This window comes from Mastigoproctus giganteus, chromosome 6 (assembly GCF_048544385.1).
Source record: "Mastigoproctus giganteus isolate SK-2022 chromosome 6, ASM4854438v1, whole genome shotgun sequence".
NCBI lineage: Eukaryota > Metazoa > Arthropoda > Arachnida > Uropygi > Thelyphonidae > Mastigoproctus > Mastigoproctus giganteus.
In genome coordinates, this window is record NC_143580.1 from 193,379,299 (window position 1) to 193,399,481 (window position 20,183).

General features: G+C 35.5%; 1 protein-coding gene across 1 annotated transcript; it reads left to right on the forward strand.

The window, feature by feature from the left end:
• The first annotated feature begins 1,788 nt into the window (after positions 1-1,788).
• Past1 (putative achaete scute target 1) lies at positions 1,789-19,094 on the forward strand. Its single transcript, XM_090375585.1, has 2 exons — positions 1,789-2,813; positions 18,338-19,094. Exons 1-2 carry the CDS (start codon positions 1,899-1,901, stop codon positions 19,031-19,033), a joined length of 1,611 nt encoding a protein of 536 aa, XP_090231711.1. The 5' UTR covers positions 1,789-1,898; the 3' UTR covers positions 19,034-19,094.
• Positions 19,095-20,183: the final 1,089 nt, after the last annotated feature.

Consider the following 20,183-nt stretch of genomic DNA (forward strand, 5'->3'; position numbering starts at 1 on the left):
CGCCATGGTAATCTCTTCTATAGTACTGCTACAGTACTAAAGAAGAAAGCTTTTCGCTTATACGTTCTTCCAATACCTCTCTGACTTTTGGCGTAACGACACGATGTATTTCCCCTCGTTGAGGAGAATCCTTAACACTTTCATTACCTCCTAAAATTATCCATACACTTGCTGACTTGCCGTTAACTAATGCACGCTTCACCTTACTGAGCCAATATTCTGCGATAAATTAGACCGCTTTATTTCTTCTGCAGTCAAAAATTGGATTATATACCATATCTTATTTCTATCTCAGTGCATGACTGCAAGGATTCCGCCATCTTAAAAAAACTGCCAGATGGTTTCGCGTTGACATACAGTGTTGCAAACAGATTCGATCAGTAACTGATGATAATCACTGCATACATGGTTATCATCCGTTTTTGCATGATGTCCATTTTGATATGGTTTTACGGTGTTACGAGTTTTAAATAACCTTTATATTTATTTCATGGAAAATCACCGTAAAACATCCTTCTAAAATTGCATAAAATTTTCATGTAACTACTAAAAAACAGGCCTATTTAATTCTTTTCTCATCTCTGTCGGGATAATGAAACATCTAGTTGCTGTACTTTCAACATATTCAGCATACAATCAGACAGCAGACTTCTCAACTGCGAAGCTTATGGCGTAATCTATCATGTTTCTGTTCAGTGATGCCATCTACAGTATGCTTTTTTTTTTTTTTTTTTTTTGTTATTTGGTTTTCAGGAGCAATAGCAACTGAGGCCATATTGCTCCTGGGATATATGGTGGTCATTCCCTGACTTTTCCGCATCCTCCGTATTTGGTGGTCACGGGCTCGAACCCCGGTCTAATCAAGAAGCGCGCTACAGTATGCAAATAAGCTCGTGTCAGTATTTACAAAAATGGAAGAGTGGGTTACATAATGCAGCTCACTCTTGTTCAGTTGAGGCGAAGCTATAAATGGCCAGATCGTGGAATAGCCTCACGTGATAGTTAACAATGAACCAAATCCAGCCATTGAATCGCCTGACCCACAGAGTCCTCGCAGTGGCAGTATGATAATTTTCTCACTGATGTCCCTCTAATGTTAATTTTTTTTTTATAATAGAATTCATTCAGTCAATTGGTGTGTAATTAGTGACAGACATGGTGAAGTTAATGAGGGTTGTTGCATTGTTTTGAAGAGGTGCCTAATGAAATAGCACAATAGTGATTGTAAGGTTTATAAATTGTTAAGCTGCTTATTATATATAGTTATTTACTTGATATTCTTTTAAACATTGATGCATTTGTATTCCCGTCACACTTGGTACAAGTCACTGTGAAAAAGGGGCAAAAATTTCTTGCGTGATTGGCGGGACTCGAACGCAGGCTTTTTTTTTAACTGGTCGGGAGAGGGATTATAACCACTGTGCTGCTCGAAATGGCCCTATACAGTATTTCTTTTGTTTTTTTACACTTGATAACACTTAAAATTCAATATCTGTTTACTATTTTCACTAAAAACTTGCCATTTAAATTTATTGATAGCATTCTAAAACTTATATTATGTTAGGGTATTTGCCGTATGCTTTGATCGCTGTATTTCTTCGTCCATGTTTTGTAAATAGAAACAGATATTTTTATATAATTAATGACTTGTCTAGTCCAAGTTTTTATACTGTTTGAAATAAATTGGTACAGTTCTTGATCTCGTTTTCAGAAGTGAGAGGACATTTTCCCTTTCTATAGATGGCGCTATGTTTGATTTCACATAAACAGGAAAACCGTCATATCTTACAACGGGCACTCTACTCCGGTGTTCGGAGAATAAACCTTTAGCTTGTTTCGGCCTAGGCAATTCATTTCTCGTTAGTTCAAAATTATTAGTGTATAGGGTTAAATACAAAATGTTCAGTTGGTTAAGTAGAGATGAAAATCGAAAAAAACAACCGGAAATTTACAATAGTGTCGTTGAAGGACTCAAAAAGATATATAAGGTTAAAATTTTACCGTTGGAGGAACATTATTTATTCCACGACTTCCATTCTCCACCCCTTGATGATCCCGACTTTGATGCCAAACCGATGATTTTGTTAGTAGGCCAGTACTCTACAGGCAAGACTACTTTCATTAGATATTTGCTTGAAAGAGATTTCCCAGGTATTCGAATAGGTCCGGAACCAACAACAGATCGGTTCATCGCTGTAATGTTTAGTGAACAAGAAGGTGTGATTCCAGGAAACGCCCTCGTTGTAGATCCAAAGAGGCAGTTTCGACCGTTGTCTAAGTTCGGTAATGCTTTTCTTAATAGATTTCAGTGTTCTACCGTGAATTCTGCAGTATTACAAAGTATAACTGTCGTAGACACTCCAGGTATACTCTCCGGAGAAAAACAAAGGGTAGACAGAGGGTATGATTTTACCGGTGTGCTTGAATGGTTTGCCGAAAGAGTTGACAGAATTATTCTGCTATTTGACGCTCATAAACTTGACATATCTGATGAATTTCGGCGCAGTATTGAAGCCTTACGAGGTCATGACGACAAAATTCGTATTGTTTTGAATAAGGCCGATATGGTGGACCATCAGCAGTTGATGAGAGTGTACGGAGCACTGATGTGGTCTTTAGGTAAAGTATTAAACACCCCTGAAGTTGCACGGGTGTATATAGGATCATTTTGGGACAAGCCATTGTCTTTTGATATCAACAGAAAACTGTTTGAGGCAGAAGAACAGGATTTATTCCACGACTTGCAAAGTTTACCAAGGAATGCAGCACTTAGGAAGCTAAATGATCTAATTAAAAGGGCAAGGTTAGCAAAAGTAAGTAAAAGCTCTTTTTAAGGTCAAGTTGTATATGTGTTAGTTACTAAGAATTTAAAAGAAATGGGAGTCAGTTGAAATAATCCTCGGTTTATCCCATTAATCGAACTGTTGATTAATGGGAGATAGTATTAGTAGTGGCAAATGATGCAAGAACGCCAGCTTAAAAATATAGAGCTTCAATCAAAAAAAAAAAAAAAAAGTTAGCTGTCAGAAAAGTAATTTATTAAAAATACTGGATTGTATACGTGGTTTTATTGACATACACAGCACCGTGTGATATTCATCTCTGTACATCCCAGAATATTTTCCCCAGAACAGTGGTTGTAATTTTTTTTTTTTTTTTAACTTTCCATATGACTTATTTTGAAATCTGATCCTTGAATCCTTTTCATTTTTTTTAAAGGGCTGACATGTGGAATTCATTACCGTCTGACATAAGGTTTCCTGTTTAGCGTGGCTCAAACTGAGTGGAATAATCAAAATATTTGTTAACTAAATGCCTCAAGTTTCGTAATGGATTAAATAGTATTAGGGATATGTACAATATATCGAAAACTCAGTTTTGCAGTTTTTGGTTTGTCAAATTAATGAACAATAACAAACAAGCAAAAAAAAAAAAAAAAATCCTACCCAGTTTAACTCATTAAATTGAATAGTTAATGTTAATTAATTACTTTTTTAAATTTAAATTTCTCCTTATTGGAAACCAAACAAAATCATGTTGATAATTTCATCAACAATGATATATGAATGTAAATATGAAATTATTTTACACAAAAAAGAAGTAAATCAGTATAGATTAATACTGGAGTAATGTAAAACTTTCTGAAATTTGTACATGCTATTTCAAGAATGATTGGGATTAGTTTCCATTGTAACTAGCACTGAAGGGAAGAGGGGTATCAGTGGTGAATTTAGACATTCACTACACATTGTCTTACAAAATATATGGTACAGGTGGAATAATTATCTGTAATGAGATTTGCTCTGGGGCTTAGTAGTTATGGATATCACTTGATACAAATGAGAATAAGAAAACTCCAGGGGCTCACATCTGGTGAGTATGGGTTTGGCAAACCCAGGGTCCTGAGCTTTATATCATCATTCTTCTTTTCTTGGTGATTTCTCTCTCTCTCTCGCATCATATGGCTAATAGTAATAATAACTTCCTAAACTTTTTATGAGAAATATTAAAATATCTTAATTGCCTTATCAGATACTCATAAAGAATTTGTTGTGCAATTGGCATTTGTGCTAAAACTTTTATTTGAGGAGTTTGGGTAGGATTTCACTTTTTATGAGAAATTGTAGTATTGATTTTAAAATAATTTTTAAAAGCCAAATTAATGTGTGATTGTTGCAAAAAGTCCATCTTATCTTATCTTTATTATCTTGAAGTTTGTCTAAAACCAAAAACTACATCAAACAATTAAAAACTCACATTAGAGAAGAGAATTGTATCAGCTGATATTAAAGGTGTAAATCTAGATTTGTTAATACTGAGACCATCAAAATTTTATATAAAATAAATTGCTGATAACAATACAAGAGATATTTGAAGGCAGTGAAACTACAAGCACAGCATTAAAAAAAAAAAAAAAAAAAAAGTAGTATTGTGGGAACTTTAAATTTGAATTAGGAAACAAATAAAAATATCAACCTATATGTGTTTAAATTTGGATAAGGAAACAAAGTTAAAAGAAACATCACTTGTTTTAACATTTTACATTAAAATAAATTGTTGGGGTGGTATGAAGTACCTCTAAATAAATTATCAGATAAACGGATAAAAATGGGATCTGTATTGCTTACAACTAGATTTAAGAGGCAAAAAAAATTATAAGCTAATATTAATTCAATGACTATGTTTTATTAATATCTCAATACTTTTAAACTGTGGCTAAAAATTAAAAAATACTCTAAACCACATATTTACATTTCAAGGCTGTTATAAATGAAGAATGGGGTTTTGTCTTTGATAACATCAAAAAACCAAAATATAACAATGTTGGTTTTTTGAAAAACACATAAAAATACTTAAGAAAAGAACGACTTTTGCTCCTGAGCGCAGGTGCACTGTTAAAGCAAACAACATACTTGCAGATGGAAATAGTCCTTCAAGAACTATAGATTTATTGCTATATTGTTGATATAGTAATAAAAAATTGGCAAAGTATTAATATAAAATGCTGCACTGGTCTCTTGTAGGCATAGGTCCTAATTTGTATATAAATATGACACTACACTTCTTAGATTAAAAATTTTATGATGAAAACAAGGTTACTGTACATGGGATCCTGTTCCTTGGGTACTTACGTCACAGCATGTATGCAGGTCCAGCCCCAAATTTGTGGGGCCCTGTTCAAGAATTACTTGCGGGCCATGGGGTCCTATGCAAAGCTTATATGGTGTGTTTTTGTAATAGTGATTTTTTTAATTTTTCTTATTTTACAGTAACCAAGAAATAATTAAATTATTTTATATTGTGCTGAACAAAAATTTTAAATACGAATAATATTTAATACATTAATCAACAATATTGCTTAACAATTGCAGTCATCTCATAAAAATAGGAACATGAATAAATAATAATAATAACCAATAATCACACACATTTACATATTATTAAAGCAATAATTAAATTATTGCTTTAATTTAGATGTGCTTTAATTAAATAATTAAAGCATACAAACATTATTTAGATAATAACAAAATATTTCTAGCCCTTTTGGCTGCAAAGTCATTAATGATGTCGTCATAACCAATTTTTTTCCCTACATCATTTTCGAGGAAAATAATTGATATTGGAGTTAGTTTTTCCTGGGAAATGGACTACCTTAAATAATTTTTAACTATTTTTAGCTTGGAATGGGATCTTTCATTCAATGCCACTGTAATGGGGCTTATTAAAATCAATCTCAAAAACAATATAGTTATTGAAAGTGAGTATAACATAATTACATTTTTAAATAACATCCTACATTCGACATCATACGAAACATATACACATTGAGAATGAAGTATATGCTCTGCTTCTAGCAATTTTCAAGTTGACTTGCGCCAGCACTCTTGGAGTGATGATAATGTGTGTAACTAGACATTGAGATGGCGGTAGGCTCATTGACAGAAATGCGGAAAAGATGCAGATGATATTATTTAGACCATTTGAGTGCAGGCCCTGTTCGACAGAAACAGATGAACATGTTTGTGGCTGGCACTGCATGCATGTTGCAAAATAGATCAAATAAGACAGGATTACTAGAACCAGTTTTAAAAAAAATTACAATAAAATTTTAAAGAAGTCAACAAAGATATCAACTGAAAGAATTGAGATAGGGGAGAGATGAAGTTAACTGAAACTTGGGTCTATCTGAATTTCCTAAAACAGTCATTTAACTAGATTATATTCATTAACTTAACTACTTGAATCGTGATCCCTGCCTAGGGACTACTTAATGGTTATACTTGGTAAAACAAATTTATACTGCTTGAAAATGATTAGAAGCTACAAGATATTATTAAGAGGCCTGTTGAAGAACTGTCTTGCTTAAAATAGGTTAATGAAAATTGCCACAAATTGAGTTTGATTTACTATGGGGATCTGCAAAAAACTGCATTTCACTTAGAAAGAAACAAATGCTATTTTGAAATAACATTTGGTATTTCAAAATAGCATTTGAAGTTAAATGTGCAGGGAAAAAAAAAAAACTGAGAGACAAAAATGTGATGAAAAGACCATCTCCAAAAATATATCATGGGTAAAACAGAATAAATTGCAGAGAAAATAAAGTTAAACAAATGAGAAAAAACAGGCTACCAGTGGTGTCCCATTACCTCAGGTGAAAATCACATGATTTCAATGACCACCATACTTGCAGCATTTCGGTGACAATTTCAAAGCAGAATAAGCCACTTCAAATGACTGTGGTCCCTATGTTCTATACAAATCTGAAAAAGTGGCCATTTATAACTACTGTCATTTGTGTCCACTTAGCTATCCCTTATCATAATAGTAACTTTCCCTTAATGCCACACTACTCCAGTTTATACAGTAATCTTTCATGGGACTGATATTAAGAGTTTAACTGAAATTTAAATAAATGACAAAAATTATTAGTAACAACCTATCATATCTAATTAATCAATGATTTCCCCTTAACAAAGTCATCCTGTGATTTTGCTTTAATTCTATTCCTGTCCAGATAATCCAGTACTGCATCCTTAATTAAGGACTGCATAATTTTTTCCTGGCATAGAAATCACACATACGGGTCTGTAGTTGCTCATTTCACCCTTTGAACCATATTTGTGAATAGGATAGACATTTTCATACGTTCACTCTGAAGAGACTTTCCCTAAATCTGAGGATTCGCTCATTATTATGACTAAAGGTTTGATTATCTCTTCCACTGCTACTTTTTATGTAATTATTATTATTATTATTATTATTATTATTAGCTATATGGTGCAAGGAAGCCTGAGGCTTATGCTACACCAGTCAAAAAAAAAAAAAAAAAAATTCCCAAGTTACCCTGAGAGAGAGAGAGTGGTAGAAAGGAATCACCAAGAAAGAGAAGAATGATGATATCCAGCTCAGGACCCTGGGTGTGCCAAGCCCATACTCACCAAATGTGAGCCCCTGGGGTTAAATTAGATGGATTCCATCAGCACTGGGTGCCTTGTTTACTTTTAACTGTAATACTTGAGTGCAACAAAAGCATTCTCATATTCAAAATTTACACATGTCAGAATAAATTCTGTATGGTGTAAGATAAGCGAAAGCAATGAGTGAGGTATTCTACAGATCAGAAAATAGAGAATATGACAAGAGCCTCTATGTACAGATGGGATGGGCAATGTGTGAAATCCATGAATGCCTTCTGGGTGATTTCAATTTGCCCTTATTGATTGGAACATGTGACAGCAGACTAAATCAGTGAAAATTTTAATTTAACTAGACAACTGTTATTTGCATCAGCTTGTTAGAGAAGGTATTACAGGCAAGAATAATTTTAGATCTGAACATCACCCATGATTCAGACAGCATCACAGGATTGACAATACAGCGATTCTTAGCAGGGAACAATCTCAAAAGTTCTAAGCTTGGTGATAAAGAAAGAGGAGCAGTTTTTAAAGGCATGGGTTTTCATTTCAGGAAAGTGGACTATGACAGTTTAAGATGCTACATGGCTGGCTTCTTCTGTTAACTGGGCAGATTGGTTAACTATTCTGCAATTGAGTCAAAGTGGGTTAAGCAACCCAAGGCAGAGTACAAGAAGTCTCTGGCAAAGAAAAATAGCAAAGACTTCTTTACCCTAGAAGCAAAGGGATAAATTACATTTGTCCTTAGATGCTATATATGAATGGTATAACAGCTGATCATGTCCAGGTTGCTGATAAACTGAACAGATATTGTGCATCTACATTCACATGTGGGGAATTTTTCAGAGGGTGCCAGAAGTAAATCAAATTATAGGGAGCTGAATGATTTTGTGATAACTGAGAGGAAAGTAGAGGAGAAATGAAGTTAAATGTAAATAAGGTACTTGGGGTGGATGAGATTTATCCAGTTATATTGATAGGCAACAAAAGAGATTAGCAAATCTTTAGCCATAATTATAAGAGCACATTGGATTCGGGGAAACTCCCTATGGACTGGAGATATGCAAATGCACCCTCCCCCAATGCGCCATTAAAAACCAAACCAAACAAACAAAGCACCCTCCCCCCCATTGCCCAATTTTCAGAAAGGGATCAAAGGGTGAAGTGAGTAATTATAGACCTGTAAGGTTTGACTTCTGTTCTACTAGGGAAAATGATGGTGTCTCTGGTTAAAGAAGTAATGCAGGAGCCTCTAAACAGGAATGCTCCTTAAATTTATTCAAATTACATTGTGTAAGGCAGTGGTTAGGCCACATCTTGAATACTGTATACAGTTCTGGATGTCTCATTTTAGGAAGGATGTTGGAATGGGTGCAGGGAAGGGCAACAAGATTAGTGAAGGGAACAAAGGGGTACTTTTGTCAGGAATGGCTTCAGTACACAGCAAATTGCAGTATCTAGAAACTAGCCACCTGCCTCCCCTCATAAGTGTCCTCTAAACAAGAGGATGCACTGATAAGTATTTAGCGTACTCTGTACATTCAAAGCCTTAAAGACCTCAATTAGATAACATGTGAGGAGGCATCAATTTAAATTGAGTAAAGATGGTTGCAGAATTGATGTGCAGAAATTTGCTTTAGCCAATGGGTAGTTGATTGTTGGAACAAACTTCCATCTAGTGCTATGGAAACTGGTAATTTGAATAAATTTAAGGAGGAACTAAACATTATTAGAGGGTTGGACAGATGATGTGGGAAGTTTTTTTTTTTTTGATTATGCTGTATAAGCTTGCATTCTTGCATGATTTGCCACTATTAATACTAAATATGGGGAAAATTGTGGAATACTTTTAAAGTATTCACTCTCAAAAGCCACTAATTCATATATACCATTAAGAAAATACAGCACGAGTTGGATACTGGGATGGATAAATAAGAGCTGAGCTGGCCAGTTTAATTGAACAGAAAGGGTCGTGTGGTTGACTTGTAGAACAATCAAAAGTATTGAAGATTGCAACATCTATATGCTGATCAGTAATAGTGCCACAGAAAGAGTTAGGTTGGCAAAGGCTGATTGTTAGAAATCATTGGGTAAGTGACAAAGAACAGGGGAGATTTTCATGTATCTGAATAAAATGAAGAAAAGGTTAAATTGGACGCTTGTGTAATGGATATAGAAAAGTCACAAGGTAACCTAGCTGATGGACAGGTACTTTTCATTGATCTTTAAAGTTTTTTTTTTCTATCCAGAAAGTAGAAACTATGCAAATGAAGCTGAGCACTATGCAGTTAGTGATATTGAAATTACAGTAATTGTTTATCATAAAAACTTTGAATGTAAGAGCAAGTAAGATTCCTAAAGTTGATGGCATATAGCCAGTAATTTTGAAGGAACTGGCAAGAGTGCATTGAACCATTAAGATTATCAATAAAGAGAGTTCAAAAAAGATTTGTATTCACCCAGAAGTAGTTATGATAGAAAGATAATATTTTTCGGTTGATACCTTGAAATCTTTATAGCAGCCACCTAAATTTTGATTTCAGTCTGACAATTCATTTTTTTTTTCTTTGCAGTGCTGAATTTAGTTCACAGTGGATAAAGTTGAATACAGATCAGTGATTCAGTTCCTCTTTCTGAAAGGGGAAACATCAAAACAGTCCATAAAGAAAGAATCACTGTTTATAAAGGAGACTGCCCAGGTTACAGTGTTGTTGCACATTGGCATAAACAACTCAAATGTGGAAGAACCTCAGTGCATGATGAAGGAATCCCATGGCATCCCGAAACTGCTGTAACAGAAGAAAATGTTGCAAAAATTGAGACATTAATAGCAAAAATTCAGGCATCAAAGAACTGGCTGCAGAGTCCCAAATTAGAGTAGGGTCTGTGGAGAACATTATCCATTGACAGATGCATGAGTCAAGTGTCTGCCAGATGGGTTCCCAGACTTCTGATCCCTTACCAGAAGAAGGAAAAGATACATGAAACATCACTGTGCTAGGAAAAGCAAAAGGAATTTTTTCCATGGTTAGTCATCAAATATCCATCACTATTTTTCTGAAACTAAACAAATGTCAAAACAGTAAAAGTATGCAAAATCACCATTCCAAAAGGCAAAGGTGCAAGGTAATGTTGTCAGTTTTTTTGGGATCAGTGTAGTGTAATATTAACAGATTACCTACCTTCAAAAGGGCTGTACTGTGACAGTGAAATGCTATTGCAACCTCCTCATAAAGCTATGTGCTGCTATAACAGAAAAAAAGATGGGGAAAGCCGAGGTGCTCCCACAAATGTGGGTTTGAAATATTGCCATGTCCTGCTTATTCTTCCAACCTTGCACCCTCAGATTCCTTCCTCTTTTCTTCCCTGAAGTCCTTTCTTTGTGGAAAACACTCTGCTCCTGATGCTGAGGTGATTTCTGCTGCTGAGTGTTGTGGTTTGAAGGATAGCTACAGGACTTCAAGAAAACTGGCCTGCAGAAGTGTATTTAGAGGCAGCAAAAATGTGCCATATTGTGTGGTGACTATGTTGAAAAAAATATAATGCATGGTGCTTGATAAAACCTTCTATCACAACTTTCTGGGTGAATACAAATCTTTTATGACCCCCTGTATTTTCTGGACAGTGATGCACCCATGTTTTAGAGGATTATCCCTCTAAAACAGGTTTTGGGAAATATTATTTTATTGCTTACATTAGACTACTGACGCACAAGTGCTTACTAAAAAAAAACAAATTAATGTATGCATTGCATATTAGGCAGGTTTCATTTTTTTTTTTCTTAAATTATCACAATTTTTTTTCTCTTTTTGTGATCAATAGAAGTATCAGTCACGGAATGGTTTTGTCGAGGGATAATCTTGTCTGACCAATTCGATTGGATTATGATGCAGTAACAAAGGAACTGAATGCAAAAAATAATTTTAATATCCTATACATGGATTTCAGGAAAGTTTTTGAAACTGTTGCACATAATAGACTACTGTACAAATTGGAGCAATGTGGCATTAAGGGCAAGTTACTTCTATGGATAAAGAGATGGTTGGCTGGGCAAACTCAGTTGTTGTAAATGGTCACTGCTCTTCATGGACTAAAGTTATCACTGGAGTCCTACAGGGTTCAGTGCTGGACCCATTTCTGCTTTCTATATTTATTAATGATATTGATAAAGGTATATCAGGCTTAATGTCTAAGTTTGCAGATGATACAAAGTTAGTGACAGTATGCTACTGCAACAAGATATAGAAAAATTAGGCAGTTGGGCTGAGAAATGGCAATTGAGGTTTAACATTGATAAATACAAAGTACTGGAGATGTGCAAATGTATCCCAAATTCACAAAAGGGGATTGAAGGGTGACACGAGTAATTACAGACCGCTTAGTTTAACTTCTGTTCCAGGTAAAATAATGGAGTCACTGGTTAAAGATGCATTGCAGGATCATCTAGATGACTACAGCAATAATTCAGAAACAGCACGAGTTTGTTAAGGGAAAGTCTTGTCTGACAAATATGATTGGATATTATGATGTGGTTACAAAGGAACTGGATGCAAAAAATAATTTTGATGTCATATATTTGGATTTCAGGAAAGCTTTTGACACTGTTGCACATGTAAGACTACTGTACAAATTGGAGCAGAATGGTATTAAGGGTAAGTTGCTACAATGGATAAGAGGATGGTTGAGTGGGAGAAGACAAAGTGGTAATCAATGGGCACTGCTCTTCATGGACTAATGTTATTAGTGGAGTCCCACAGGGTTCGGTGTTCTGCCCACTGCTGTTTTGTATATTTATCAATGATATTGATAAAGGTATATCAGGCTTAATGTTGAAGTTTGCAGATGATACGAAGGTTGGCAGGGTTGATAATGACAGTAATGGCAGTGTGCTGCTGCAACAGGATCTAGAAAATTTGGGCAAATGGGCTGAGAAGTGGCAACTGAAGTTTAACATTGACAAATGCAAAGTACTGCATATGAGTAGAAGTAACCCCAGAGAAATGTACCAACTGTGTGGTACTACACTTAGGGTGGTAGAAAAGGAAAAAGACCTGGGAGTAATTGTGCAGTCAGATATGAAGTTTTCTGAGCAATGCAGACAGGCTGCAAGAGCAGGTCATGGGGTATTGTCAATGATATACAGGAATTTTGCTAGCAGGGAAAAGGAGGTGATTATCCCTTTGTATAGGGCAATGGTCAGGCCATGCCTTGAGTACTGCATACAGGTCTGGAGGCCTCATTTTAGGAAGGATGTAGAGTTGCTTGAGCATGTACAGAGAAGGGCAACAAGATTGGTGAAGGGAACGAATGGGTCCTCTTACCAAGAAAGGCTTAAGTTCTGCAAATTGCAGTGGCTGGAGACTAGGCACCTGTGAGGTGATCTCATTGAGATGTATACGGCCTTGAATGGGTTGAGCACGCTGAATTCTGATGGGATTCTTTCGCTTGTTCAGATTACGAACCTGAGGGGACATAAAGACAGTTGTAGAATAGATATGCTGAAATTTGCCTTTACCGAGCGGGTGGTTAATTGCTGGAACAAACTTCCATCTGGCATTGTGGAAGTTGATAGCTTAAATAAATTCAAGGAGGAACTGGACAAACATGTAGAAGGAATGCATATATATGAAATTGTTTTTTTTTTTTTTTTTTTTGCTGATGTTACATGGTCCTTGAGGTTGTCACCGACATTCTCTCAGATATGCCAGACAAGCTGTACTTGCTACCTGAGAGTCTAAAACGCTGATGGAACTGATATTCGGGTGACACTCAACTCAAGTGCCCAATTTCGGTGAAATCCGGACGGTCTGTGACAGCCAAATCTTCTGCTTGCACCTTCACAATGGTGGGACTGTTCGTAATCCTAGGTATAACCTCCATGCACAAGTACATGGTGGGTGACCACCCAGGTGTGAACCAACGTAAGCAGGGGTTTGAGGTGTGGCGCCCACACCACATGGAGGAACGCCGCCCCTCTATGTTACCAGGCAGTACTAGGTAGTAAATGACTCTCATCAACCGGTGAAATACCACTACTTTGCTTATTGGAGGCTTGAAGTGGTGGAACCCATGTTTAGGCCCTAGAGCTAAGTTTCAGTCAACCCTTCCCTATTTCTTCCATCATGCAGTATGATGATTTATGACTTTTGAGATTATGATGAATGTCGTGGCGAGATCCAATATTCCTTACATTTCGAGGGTACAGCTCTAAAACGGTGTTCGCAGGCCGGCCGCTTGTTAGTACACCGGACCGAACCTATTGGTAACTCTCTAGGAGGCTTCCGGATCAGCTAGTGTATAATCTTGCTACCTCTACTCTGCCAGATAGTGACTGGAGGGAGTCCTAGTAGTGTGTATACGGGGAGCATTGTCGAGGCTATTTTATGTCAAGGATTTGGCTATATTCTTACAACGTGTACGCCATATCCAAAAATTTCATTTCTTCATACAGCATGTCCCACTCACTTTTTCTTACTATTGAATACACCATGAATTGTCAAACTAATAGAGCAAGCTTATCTGCGAAAAGATCTAAACCTCCCAAGCACTTCGTAATTCATTTCACAAATTTCCGTCGTCTCAATTCTAATCTCAGTGATGTCCATTTCCACTTGCAGTCTGCCAAACCCTATGTACTTTTTCTGATAGAATTTCAGTTATCGGTTGATTCAACTACTGCTCATCTCAGATGCCCAAATTATTTGCTGTATGATTCCTTTCGCCTCAAAGGTGGTACTTGTGCATCTTTCCGTTCTGATATTCCCTGTCAGAGACTTGGCAATTTGGAATCTCCTCTCTTTGATCTTCTCTGGCTTAAAATCTCTCTACCTCATTGTGTAAAATTCATCTGTTGTCTCTACCATTCTCCCAACTCCACTAATCACTTGGAGCTCTTTGACTTCCTCTCTTTGCAATTTGACTTTCTCCATTCCAACTTTCCTAACAGTGAGGTAATTTTCCTTGGTGATTTTAATGTTCACAACTCCAGCTGGCTTCCGTTTTCTAGTCACACCGACCCAGCTGGTTGAGATGCTGAGGCTTTTGCAATTACTAATGGCCTAGCACAGATTGTTCATTTATACCATCTACAAGAATACCAGACAATCCTAACCATACAGCCAACATGCTTGTTCTTTTTCTCACAAACAATCCTAAGTACATGGTCAAAGTGTGGTCCTTCAGGCACCTCAGATCACAACTTGGTGATTGTCTATTCTCTAATGGAGCCTTTATCTCATGGCTATTACCAACCTCGTGTTGTTTGGCATTACAAGAATGCAAAATGGGATGACCTGTGAGATTTCTTTTCTTCTTTTCCTTGGTCGGATTACTGTTTCAAAACTTCTGATGTAAACATTTGCTCAGATCGTGTCAGTGAAATTATTCTTGCGGGAATGGAATCCTTTATCCCACACTCCACTTTAAAATCTCGTCCTTTATCTAAACCTTGGTTTTCCAATAAATGTGCTAAGGCTATTCAAGAGAAGAATGTTGCATATCATAATTGGCTTGTTTCTAATTCTTCAGTTTCATTTTCTGCCTATACCAAAGCTCGCAACAATTGTAAAGCAGTTATTAATCAGTCCAAACTAGAGTTTGAACAGGCTAAGAGTATAAAACTTGCTTCTTGCCCTAATGGTAGCCGAGCATTCTGGTCTCTTGCCAAAGCCATTGGCCGCAACTTTTGCCCATCTCTGCTCCCACCTCTGTCCAAATTAGATGGTTTTGTTGTCACTTCAGCCAAGGATAAAGCTGACCTGCTAGTATCCCATTTTTCTTCCTGCTCATGTATTAATGATCTTGGTAAAACACCTCCCACCATTCCCAAGATGCTCCATTCAATGCCTCCTGTGGTCTTCCGTCAAAAGGATATCAGAAGGATTTTGATGAATCTTGATGCTAAGAAAGCTCCAGGTCCTGATGGTATTTCTCCACTTGTTCTCAAAACCTGTGTTCCTGAACTTACTCCCATTCTTTGCCACCTTTTTTCACTTTCTTATTCCAAAGGTGTTTTTCCTTCTACTTAGAAATTTACTCATATCCAGCCATTTCCTAAAAAAGGGTGACAAATCCCTCCCATCCAATTATCATCCCATTGCAATTACTTCTACTCTTTCTAAAGTAATGGAGAAATCAATTAACCGCCAACTCTTAAACTACCTAGAAACCTTCCGTCTGATCAACGATCGCTAGTATGGATTCCATCAGTGTCAATCCACTGGGTGATATTCTGGCTTATGTTACCCATTTATGGACTAATTCACTGGAAAGGTTCGGTGAAACACAAATAGTTGCTCTTGACATCTCAATGGCTTTTGATCGTGTTTGGCATAAAGGTCTTCTAAACAAGCTTCCATCTTATGGTTTGCCAACTGTTTTTAGTAATTGGTTATCCAGTTTTCTCTCTGATCGCTCACTGAGGGTGATGGTAGATGGCTCTCTGTCTTCTAACTTCTCCACTAATGCCGGTGCCCCCCAAGGTTCAGTTCTTTCCTCCACTCTTTTCCTCTTCTATATTAATGACCTTCTTCCATTGACTGGAAATCCTATCCATAGTTTTGCCAATGATAGCAGATCGCATTCCACTTTCCATTTTGAGAAACCTTGTTCTGCTCAATCAGCTTCAACTTCTCGAAAATCTGCTACTAATTCCTTAAATGCCGATCTTCAGGTAATTCTCCAGTGGGGCAAAGACAACTTAGTTGATTTCAACCCTTCTAAAACTCAGTCTTGTCTTATATCTCGCAAAAAGGATTCTTCTGCTCCTATGCTTATCTTTAGTGACACTCCGATTTCTAGGCAAAATGATATATCTCTTTTGGGGATTACCCTGACTTCTAATCTCTCTTGGCACAAGCACATTACAAGTATTGCTTCCTCTGCATCTAAAAAACTTGGTTTTCTCTTTCGCTCTCGGCGTTACTTTTCTTCCAAACAGCTGCTCACTCGGTATAAATCGCAAATCCGTCCTGCCATGGAATATTGTTCCCACATCTGGGCTGGTGCCCCCAAAACCTCTCTCAGGCTTCTTGATTCCATTCAGAAGAGGGCAGTTAGGTTAATTAATGATTCATCTCTCACAGAGTCTCTCCACTCGCTTTCTCATAGACGTACTGTTTCTGCTGCATGCCTCTTCTACGGATACCATGGGCACTGTTCTTCTGAATTGGCTTCTATAATTCCTGCTCTCTCTTTCAAAACAGTCCGAACACGTGCCGCCACCAGCCAGCATCCATTTACTGTCCAACTTCAAACCCACAGAACCAACTTTTCATCTTCCTCATTTATTCACTCAACTGCCGTTTTCTGAAACAACCTTCCTTCATATGTATTTCCTGAAAATTACAGTCTACAGAAGTTCAAGTCTAATGTCAACAAGTATCTTCTTTCGTCTTCTCAACCCAAGCACGGTACTAAGTACTATAGGTTCTAATACCTCTCGTGTTTGGGGTTCACATAAAAAAAAATAATAAAAAAAATAAGGTCATATGCTTGCTTTCTTGCATCACATGCCACTATTACTATAATGTCATTTGGCATTACAAGAGTACATAGTGGAATGATTTGTGTTTTTTTATTTCTCTTTTACTTGGTTGTGTACTGTTAAATCTTCTGATCCAAATATTTGCTCAGACTGTTCAGTGAATTTATTTTTATAGCAACAAAATGCTTTTATTTCTCTTTCCACAAATAAAATTTTACCCTTATCCGAATTGCAGTTTAATATGCAAAGACTGTTCAAGGTAAGAATATATAGCATACTACCATTGGATTGTATCAAAATCTGTTCATTTTCTGCCTATACTAAAGTTTGAACAAGTGTGAGTAAGTTGCAGTAAATCCTCACTTTAGCAGACTTAAAGAAATAATGGACAGTGTCCACTGAAACAGGCTTTTTGTCCATATGGGACCTGATGACATAACTGCTTTGATGATTTTAGCTGATGGTATTTACCATCAGCTAAAATATTTTCACAATAAAACAGAGTGCCAAGGACATGATTTTTTTTTTTTTTTTTTTTTTTTTAACTATCAGCTTTTTGAACATGTCAAATGTCAGTAGAGAGTAATTTAAAGTTCCAGAAAGGTTATTCAGAGTTCTTCAGACTCTGAATAAGCTCTAGTCAGAGTTTCCACTGCCACTATATGACATGGCAAAATTTCATCCTCTTATACTACACAAAATAAGTGCAGTAAAATATATTGTTACATTTAATTAATTTTTTTTTAACATAGTCTAGCACTTTAATATTGGAATGTAAGGCTTTCATGAATTTATACCACAGCAATGTATCATTATATCTTGTTTAATTTTATTTATTTTCTGAGTAACAGTTCTGTACTCACCTTAAATCTAAATTTAGCATATTCTAGTTTGGATACTTCATTTTTTTTTAAAAAAATTATAAAAACATTAATGTAAATGAACACAGTACCATTTTTTACATCTGCAACATTTAGCATTTTTATATCAAGACCAATATGAATGCATCATGTTAATATTCTTTTTTATCACCATACCCATTATAAAATAAAAATATTAAATGTAATTTATTAATTACAGTTATTTTATTTTACTTTTTAACCTAAAATAGTTATTAAAGCTATGTTTTTTTTTCTACACCAAGGTGAAAAAAATAGCCTGTAATGCCGATTGGATATCTGTTTCTTAAAGATAATCTTTCAAAAATTTTACTGTATTGTGCAAAGTATTGCATATTCTGTTTATGCTGTTGCCATGATAGCACACATCAACCCCTCAGTGTTAATATGTTTGTAAAATTTATATTTCTTTTGTTTCCTCTTTTCAGTGCATGGTTATTACAGTGCCTTTCACTGAATGTGTTGTAATTTTTTTGTTTGCAGTTATAATCATGGAATTTGTTTCATTTGTAAATAATTTTTACATTTTCTTACAGGTACATGCATATATTATTAGTTCTTTACGGAAAGATATGCCATCTGTGTTTGGGAAAGACAGCAAAAAGAAAGATTTGATCAAAAACTTAAGCAATATTTATGTAGAGATTCAGCGGGAACAACAGATTTCACAGGGAGACTTTCCTGATATAAAAGAAATGCAAGAAAAATTACTTCACCATGATTTCACTAGGTTTCATCAATTGAAACCAAAGCTTTTGGAGACTGTAGATCGCATGTTAGCTGAAGACATTTCTCGCCTTATGGCCATGATACCTCAAGAACAGATTGAATTGAAAGATGAGGGTACATTAAAGGGTGGAGCTTTTGATGGCTTAGAAGAAAGTCCTTTTGGATTTGGAAGGGGTGAAGGTGTTGATGCTGGCTCTATGGAACCAGATTGGATTGTTTCTAAGGAGCGATATAAGTCTGATGAGATATTTCAAAATCTGGGACCCATTGATGGCAAAATTTCTGGTGCTAGTGCTAAATCAGAAATGGTTAAATCCAAGTTGCCAAATTCTGTTCTTGGAAAAATATGGAAACTTTCAGACTTAGATAAAGATGGTATGCTAGATGCTGATGAATTTGCATTAGCAATGCATCTAATTAACATCAAGTTGCAGGGACATGATCTTCCTCAAGAGCTTCCTGAGCATCTGGTACCTCCATCCAAAAAGGGATATTTTGCTTAAATTCATATCTATTGTATGTTCCTTTGTGACAGTTGTGAAATAGAGGTGCAATACTTCAATAAACAGATGTAAGAAATATATTTAAGAAAGTTTACCAAAATGTATATTTTTCTTCTACTTTGCTTTAAGTTTTTTTTTTTTTTTTACTCTGCACTTCATTAAAACTTTCTAAACATAAATTTCTTATTTAACTACATAAAAATATTTTAGAATGGAAAAAAATGAAATAAATATAGGAAATAAATCATCAACATGAAGACAAGAATTGCATTATAGAATTATTTATATTCCACTAAAACAATTAATTATAAAATTGGGGAGGGATATAATACAAATTATCATTTATGACATTTGTTATGGATGGCAGTTGTTACATTTTTGAAGATACTCTTACTTGAGTAGTACTTGTAAAATATAAAGGCACCATTTTATAGGGATTTTCTGTTCCTAGTTACTGTTGCTTTGTTAAAGTACTTAATTATCTGTTTATATGCAAGAACTGATGGGTTCTTGAGTTTTATACATACACTTTTTACTAGGACTGCACTTTACATTAGTATGTTATTTGAAAAGGTTGTTGCTATATTTTGTGGAACGGAGCTGTAGTGAATGGATAAGAGGAGTTTTTTTTGTTATTGTTTTTTTTTTTATATGTGAGCAGGTGTGAATGTTTTGAGCTATACCCATCAGAGTTTGTTTCATATGTAACAAGAATTCACTTTTGTTTCTCTGCAAGTAACTAAATATGGGCATGGTAAGTAATTAAATACCAGCATCTTTTGAATTTGTTTGCTAAATTATAAACCAACAATATTGATAACTAAAAATAATGAATCCAAGATTATTTGTGTATTAAAAGTTATCATTTGTTTGTGGAGGAAAAGCACAAACAATAATGTAGTACTAAAACTATATTGACTAATGTTACTCATTGCTCAGTTCTTTTATAATGTTAACACTGAATTTTATTGTGGTTTCAAATTTAAATATCCTTTATTAATGTATCCAGTTTTTACTCAATTATTTTTGCTATTCAAGTGTGAATTAGTCACATCTATAAAATACCTTTTTCAACAGAATACTGCATTTAAAGAAACCTTTTAATGCAGGTTTGCTAGAGAAATGTGTAAAATTTGAATATGATGTCTTG

Excerpts from the sequence above, each read along its gene's own strand:
- Past1 (XM_090375585.1), top strand. The coding sequence starts at position 1,899 with ATGTTCAGTTGGTTAAGTAGAGATGAAAATCGAAAAAAACAACCGGAA. Across the intron at positions 2,814-18,337 it reads AAAGGGCAAGGTTAGCAAAA|GTACATGCATATATTATTAG; the intron begins GTAAGTAAAAGC and ends ATTTTCTTACAG.